The following is an 8660-nucleotide window of genomic DNA, read 5'->3' as shown; positions in this document are numbered from 1 at the left end:
CACTATTAAATCACTGGAGCCTCATGGAGTGGGCAGGGTTATATGGGTACACTGGGGAGTGGTCCCCAGCAAAGCTTTTGTCAGTGTCCAAGGTAGCAGCATATATTCCATGGTGTAAGAATCAACTCCTGTGTCCTATACTGTACGATTAAGATAAGAGTTTTGCTCATACATACACTTTAGAGCTTTTGTTTTTTTTTATTGCATTTTTATCATGCATAATGAACGATTTGCCATAATGCATTAATACCAAGAAAAACATTCAAAACATATTTACAAACATTTTTATTGTGGTAGCAGTTACCAAGCACATCTAGTTAAAAATCTATATATGAAAAGGCATTCTTCCTTGAAAAACATGAAAAGCAAAACATGCCTCATAATACAAGTGCACACAAACATATTTTTTATTATTTAACACTTCATTAGAAAGTCACCAAATTGTTTCTAAATCAAATAGCTTTTAGAAGAAGCATTTCATTACAGCTTGTACATTTTCATTAGTTTACAACATATTGCACATTTTTCTACATTCAATAATAAGAGTTTCTTTACAAAGATTTTCAAAAAATCAACATAGTAATTATGAAAGGGCATATTTTTAGGTAGATTGTAAAATAACTTTTCAATAATTTAAAGTGACTATATAAGACGTTTATATTTTATGTGCACCAGATACCTGTGTTGTTTCTGTATACATTATCATGCAAAGAATATTTTACACAAAAGGTACAATTACAATGTGAACTCAAGTATATAAGTCGGACACCCCGCTCCTTTTAGACGATACATAAGGTGCCACATTTAGGATTCCCCTACCTTTTAATATAGTACTATCCGTCTATCTCCCACCTACCCATAAATGCTCTATATTATGTGCTACAAATCTTAATCAACCCTGTGTCCTTCACACAAATCTTCCTTCTTTCTTCCTCTAAAAAAGTGCTCTTTCTGGTCTCCTACCTCCCTCCAAGTGACAAATTCGGATGGGACAAACATCAATGTAAAAGGAAGAGGAGCTGCATCTTCTGAGAGAGTAGAATACCACATATCTCCATGTCACTCACCTTGTCTCAAACTATTACTTGAGTATGATTTTATCACAAGTAAAGATGAGAAACCAGGGAGGATGGAACTGGAAGGAGAAAAATAGGAAGCAAGGAGAAGGCAGTAATGAAAGGAATGTAGCAGGTATGAAGCAAAATGTAAAAAACATTGGTGTAGAAAACATAGTCCTAATGTATACATTGTAAATGTAAGGTTTACACCTTGTACACAATATTGTTATACACGTTTAATGAACTTATATGAGCTTTTAAATTATGGAAATGGGTTTAAATATTTCACAAATATACCAATATGCTGAAAAAACTCCAAAAAGGATTTTTGCTAAATTTTGTTACTGCTACAATTTTAAAATTAAAACCTGACTAAAAGTACAACATCTAAAAATCAAGGTGGCTAAAAAAAAATTAAAAACTGTATAAGCAGCAAGACTGTCACATCTACACGGCATTTTATCATCTTTACAGAATTGCCAAATACAGTATTTTGTTCTTGTAATATTATTGTTCTGTGTGAGACTAATTTCAGGCTACTTTACAGTAAGTATAAAATATTTCTGTGCCACTCTAAAACTTAGAATAGTGCAATCATTTATTTACTATACCACTGAAAAATTAATTAAGGCAAATGATTGACTTGTATGTAATTATGAAATATTTGCTATATAAATGTGAAAAAATTGGCATGTCAGTTTTTTTACTTTAAAAATGTTTCACTGAGAATGTCTCATTTCTGCTTCATCATGCATTTCAAATATTTGCAAACATTTTCTTTTAGATACAGAATCACCGCCTGAGACAAATGGCGTATATATAACGATATACATAATGATTGGCTACAAATGATAAAAGTTATGAAATTTTTTTAGGTGATGTTGATTTTTCATTAGCACAAATTTAGCAATATGACATGGAAATACAAATTATGCTTATTTGAAAAATAAAATACTATGCAACAATATAGGAATAACTTGATTCAAGAAGTAGTTAAAATTTACGAAAATTTACATTTATCAAAGAACACATTCATTGAGCAGAAAAAGGCAAAATTAAATAGATATTCTTATGTGTAAAATATGTGAATTTAAACCTAAATTGACTCTGGACTGCTGCTCTGCAAATAAACTTAGAAAATGAAAAATTCTCCATTTTAAAATATGTTCCGTTTATATGTTGAGTACTTTGCTCAAGTGGAGCTTTACTTTGTAAGACATGATAGATATAAAATGGTACACATGCTTTGCTTCAGATATCTTAAGGGGAAATCATGTCAAATATTTATACCACGCAACATTTTTATAACTTTACTAAAACACCATGCATCCATTTATATGGAAAAATATAAGGCTGTAGGCATGTTTATTCACTGTTCTATATCCACAGTTTACTAACCAAGTACTCTTTCAGCATTTGTTTTGCAAGTTAAAAGTTGAGAAACTGCTAAAAATTAGCAATTAGTTATTGTCAAATTCAGCATTTAAAGTTTCCTTAAATCAGATTATCCATACTTGTGTTTAGATTATGATGAAGTAAACATCTTTGGTAGAGTTGGAAAATTCTTCCCCAGGTGAAGACATTCAGTGCAACAAAACCAATTCCATTTGCAAGCTAATTTATATTAAAAACCGTGAATGCAAAAATTGCAAGAAAGTGTTAACTTTAGAATAAAAAAATGCCTTGGTTTGCACAGAAAAAAATTTACATTTTTACATTTTTGTAGAGAAGATCGTTTTAAAGTGTTAGCACATGTTCAATTGGGTTCCCTAAAGAGAGGGTATGGCAATTATTACATTATTAGGGATGTTGTATATTACAGTGCTTAGTTGGGGAAAAAAAAGACTGACATGAAATGCTCTAGTGGGACCACTTTAAAATAGTTTTGGCTATTGCAAAAATAAAAAAAAAACTCCACAGTCCTTTTGGAGTACAACAAACAAGGAGTAAAAGGATCAAACCTACAATCTCCTGAGCTCCCACCTCACCGACAACAACCTTCTTGACCCTTTACAGTCTGGCTTTCGCTCACTACACTCCACTGAAACTGCCCTACTAAAACTAACTAATGATCTACTAACAGCTACAACCAATGGTCACTACTCCGTTTTCTTACTACTTGACCTCTCTGCGGCTTTTGATACGGTTGACCATCCACTCCTCAAAAAACTCCACTCTCTTGGCCTCAGAGACTCTTCTCTCTCCTGGTTCTCCTCCTACCTATCGCAGTGCTCCTTCAGCGTTACCTATAACGCTGCCTCCTCCTCTTCACTCCCTTTTTCTGTAGGGGTCCCTCAAGGCTCTGTCCTTGGACCCCTTCTCTTCTCCATCTACACCTCCTCCCTTGGTCACTTGATAAACCCCCATGGCTTTAAGTACCATCTCTATGCTGATGACACACAAATCTATCTTTCTACCCCTCACCTCACCCCTTCAGTCTCCTCTCGCATTACTAACCTACTAAGTGACATATCGGCATGGATGTCACTCCCCTTCCTGAAACTCAATCTTTCCAAAACTGAGCTCTTAGTATTCCCCCCCAGCCCATGCCCCCTCCCCTGACTTCTCCATCAAGATCAATAACACAATCATCAGTCCCTCGCCTCATGCCAGGGTACTAGGTGTAATCCTAGACTCCCATCTGTCCTTTCAGCCCCAAATCCAATCGCTGTCCAAATCTTGTAGACTTCACCTCCGCAACATCTCCAAGATACGCCCGTTCCTAACCACGGAAACCACTAAGCAACTTATTCACTCCCTGGTTATATCTCACCTTGACTATTGTAACTCCCTCCTCATTGGTCTACCTCATTGCAGGCTATCCCCTCTTCAGTCTATCATGAATGCTGCTGCCTGACTCATCCACCTTACTAACTGTTCTGTATCTGCCACCCCTCTCTGCCAATCCCTCCACTGGCTTCCCATTGCCCAAAGGATAAAATTCAAAATATTACCAATAACGTATAAAGCCATTTATAACTCTGCCCCATATTACATCACCAATCTTGTCTCCAAATATCACCCAAACCGTACTCTACGCTCCTCGCAAGACCTCCTGCTCTCTAGCTCCCTTGTCTCCTCCTCCCATGCTCATCTCCAGGACTTCCCCAGAGCTTCCCCCATCCTCTGGAACTTTCTACCCCAATTTATCAGACTATCGCCTACTCAGCTCACTTTTAGGCGATCTCTGAAAACCTATCTCTTCAGGGAAGCCTATCCTGCCATCAGCTAATGCTGGAATCTTCTACTTTTCCAACCAGTCCATCCCCCACAGTTACTACCTTTTGTACCACTAGCCCCTCCCTCCTAGATTGTAAGCTCCAAGGAGCAGGGCCCTCCCAACCCTCTTGCATTGTACTGTATTGTTGATGTATTGTCTCCCATTATATTGTAAAGCGCTGAGCAAACTGTTGGTGCTATATAAATCCTGTGTAATAATAATAATAATAATAATAATAATAAACCTCTTATGTGTATAAACTAAAATTAACTAGCTGGAGTTCAATAATTTGCAGGGATTAACCCCTTTATTAATATGTCAAGGCACACATACGTTTTTAAGGATTTTTTCGGGCTCCTCCCAGTGAAGCAATTTAAGCTCTAATTTGTTTATTTTAAATACAAAATTGTTAAAGCTTTTCTTTTGGCTACTTCACAGGATATTTGGTAAATATGGGATACAAAGCATAACTACAGCAATGGACTATCAGGGTAGATAAAACATTGGAAGGATCTGCATTACAATGCATTGGAAAATTGTCTATGATTTATATTACATGGAAATAACACTGCCTTGTGTAAAAGACCTCAAATATCACTTTGCACTCCATTGGGAATTTACCCCAATTCTGAAAAAAGTAATACTGGTATCAACATAACCCTTTATTGATAATACATAATTGTTTTTGTAGTCATTTTTGGCAGTTTCAATGAAATAACAAAAAGGCCAAAATGTGGTGGTTGTGCCTCAATGTCTCATGCACTGAATACCCAGAGCACAATACAGTACAATATTTGCAAAATCTTTTATTTTACTTGTTGGTTCATTTTTCAGCCTCTAAAGGGTTCAAAGCTGCTACTCCACATGAAGAAAAGGATCAAGTTTTTAGTATGGATTTCATGCTGTGTGTTCAATGCCACCCATAGCTGATCCTTAACTACATGATCTAAAACTTTACAAAGTACAATATATATGAAAATGGTGATTAAATAGCTTACAATCATGTCAGCATTGCATTATTTTATTCTATTCTTAACAAATCCTTTTGGGCACTGTATCCCAAGCACTGATGTCATAACGTTATTAAGTATGGATTCGCTAGTCCAGGCCTGTCTCTTGTGAAGCACTTTCTTTATACTTATTTTACGATGTTGTATTAATGCATCGCCACAAAAGCAGAAATATAACAATTTATAATTCTGAGTTGCATCTCAAAAGAAATTAGGTGTAAGTACAATGACATCAGTAAGGAGTAACTGTTATACAGTACATGGAACAGATTTTTTTTCTACAACAATCTTATGGCCCCTCTGAATCTTTCTGGGTGTGTTTTCTCTCTTAAGTAAGCTAAAGGTAGGCATACACATTTGTTTTTTTCCGTTCAAGTGACAAAAAAGTGACAGATCTCTTCATTAATGTGGATATGGGGATCTCTCCCACTGTACTATTGTATTCTGACAGGGGGACTCTTCCCTCCACCAGAATACACCAATCAGCCCTTGCAGCCATTGGTTTTCCAGCAAGACCATTCGTCATAAGCAAGTTGTTAGACTGGCTTCTGTTGAATAGGTGCGGTACACATGTACTTACTGAACTCGCCAACTGTCGGTACGTTTACACCAGGCTTTAGTGAGGGACTAGTTTTAGCAACATTTCTCAAAAACCAAAACCATTTTGGCTGAATTGCACCTTCCATTATTACAACAGCCAGTATTTAAGGCTGTTAAGTCAGAGACTTGCATGTACATTTAAAAAATATGAAATTATCAAATAAAACATGCATTTGTTTACATTCAAAGTGACTATATAATGTCAATAAAATTAAAATAAAGCTGTAAAATATTGCTTACAAAAAATGTAAGCACGGGATACAGCTAGAATGTAAGAACTTTTATCACAAATTATTTGAAATATCATTGGCTTCATATTTAATAACAAAGTGTAATTATTTAATAATATCTCTTCTATATTATCCCACATAGTATAAAACATCTACAGAACGGTTTCCAAGCACACACACCTCAATCAATCAAAATCAATGTAGAATTCCCATAATACACCTGAAGCAATCAAATCTAATAATGCTACCTGTATAGACCTCTATGGTGTGAAATCATTCAAAATTTTCACATGCTACAAGACATGGTACAGAGCTGGTAACTTGTAGTGATAACTACAAAGTGGGATGCAAAGAATAAACAAACAATTAAATTGCAAAGCAAGAATAACAAGACGTCCCAGACATGAGTTGACTTGACCTGCTAATGCTGAATGACTTTACAGTAAAGGAAATCAACCATATCTTTGTACACTGAGCGGATACAGCGTCATATGTAATTTTTCTGGGACTCCAAATGTCAGCATGCCATTAGAAGGTCCTTCTAAAGATGGTGTACAAACAGTTGGTAAAATAATGAAGGTTGTAATCTAACATTAAAAGTACATTTTTGGGATCATAGATCCTAACTTCCAAGGTGAACACTTTTTCTGCAGAAATTATTAAATGACTAATTAATACAAAACAATCAATTGTTCCATGGAACTGTATTCACCTTTAACATGCTACATTTAACTGCACTGCAAAAAATATAAACTCAGTTGCAGTTTCAACATGTTTGGGCAAGTTGTTTAAGAATAAGTCAAAGAGCATCAAGCAAGGTCCAGCAACTAAAAAAACCATCAACTTTCATTGACTTCCATTAGATTATTACACTTTGCACTTCATCATTGCTCTTTCTAAAGCATTATTAGGTGATATCATTACAATACAATAAGACTATCATTTAGAGCTGTTAAGTGAGTCCCTAAATGGAAGCCTTTCACTAAACATGGAACACGCAAAAGTTTAATTGAGCATCTAGCTTTTAAATGTGTGACATCAGACTTATCACAACTTCCAAAAAAATCTTTCAGTTAAAATATTTTTGTGTGAATTAAATATATTCTATCAACAAGAGTTAATAAAAGCACAATATACCTCAAATTCTCAGGAAATGTTCAGAATTCGAGTATACGGTTTAGGAGGATTTTCTTTACAAACTACCCATTGGCAAGTACTGTAGTTAATTTAGGTTTTTAAATTCACTGGAAAGGTGCCAGTTTAATTGCTGTTTTAGAATGAGAACTGATTATATTGTATTCAACTGATATTGACCATTATTTTTTTGTTATGATTATTAGGTCGACAATAGTATTAAACACATTATAAAAATAACTATTCTCCCATTTTATTGAAACGCAGATACTGAAAAAATTGTATTCACTTCTGGTATTCAACATTCATTCAGTTCTCCTGGCATCACAAACCTACAAGAAAAGAAACAAGTTTCATCAGCACCTTCACTTTTGAGATGTAGTTGCGTATATTTTCAAGTGTTAAATAAGACACATAGATGAGGGATCACAGTTAAACTCACTTACCCTCTATCAATCATTTAGACATAAGTAAAACAGAAATCAGGTTGGCAGTTTGTTTTACTAGTATTCATAGTAGCTATTACATCACCATGAGCTCCCAGTAGAAGTTACCCCTCACCATAAAGTATCTTGATCTTTTACTAAGTTGAATGAATAGTCAAATCGGGATGAGAAGTGGAGAAGCCAAAGTTTTCCAGGGAGGTTAGATCAAATACTGATGTAGAACAGTACATGAACAACTTAAGCCAACCCAAAGTCAAACCAACTATTCCTATAGAATTAACTTTTCATTAAAAGTGATTTGGGGGTGGGTGTGAATGGGGTTAAAGTGGATGTATATGATGTGACAAAAGATATATGTTGTTATTTGTATTGTGTTTTTAAAAGAAAATTTAATAAAAGATATAATTAAAAAAAAAAAAGCGATTTCAGAAATATTAAATATATAATAATATATTTCACAGCTTCCACAAAACTGATGCATAAAGTATTTCATTAACATTTTCTTAACCACTTCATGTCCTGACACTTTCACCCCCTTCTTGTCCAGGCCAATTTTCAGCTTTCAGTGCTATCACACTTTGAATGACAATTGCGCGGTCATGCAACACTGTACCCATATGAATTTTTTAGCATTTTTTTGAGACAGATAAAGCTTTATTTTGGTGTTATTTATTCACCACTGGGAGTTTTATTTTTTTTGCTATGTAAATTAAAAAGTCCAAAAATTTTGAAAAAAAGTGTTTTCTTATATACCGTATTTTTCGCTCCATAAGACGCACCTGACCATAAGACGCACCTAGGTTTTAGAGGCGAAAAACAAGAAAAAAAAATATTCTGAACCAATGGACTGCAGACACAGTAGAGGAGATGACCAGAGACTGCGGACACAGTAGAGGGGGTGACCAGAGACTGCGGACACAGTACAGGAGATGACCAGAGACTGCGGACACAGTGCAGGAGAT

At 35.1% G+C, this 8660-nt stretch overlaps 1 protein-coding gene across 1 annotated transcript in view; it reads right to left on the bottom strand.

Moving 5' to 3' along the window:
• Positions 1 to 270: 270 nt before the first annotated feature.
• The window catches only part of CUNH8orf34 (chromosome unknown C8orf34 homolog), a 377615-nt gene continuing 369225 nt past the window's right edge, over positions 271 to 8660 (bottom strand). The window contains exon 14 of the mRNA XM_089654283.1: positions 271 to 7584. Within this exon, the coding sequence (XP_089510409.1) occupies positions 7577 to 7584 (8 nt within the window). The 3' untranslated portion in view covers positions 271 to 7576. The remainder of the gene's footprint in view (positions 7585 to 8660) is intronic.

Source organism: Staurois parvus, unplaced genomic scaffold (assembly GCF_062004578.1).
Source record: "Staurois parvus isolate SC_StPar_1 unplaced genomic scaffold, SC_StPar_1.0 ptg000748l, whole genome shotgun sequence".
Classification (NCBI taxonomy): domain Eukaryota; kingdom Metazoa; phylum Chordata; class Amphibia; order Anura; family Ranidae; genus Staurois; species Staurois parvus.
Note: the sequence above shows the minus strand (reverse complement) of the source record. Positions and strands in the feature narration are given on the sequence as shown.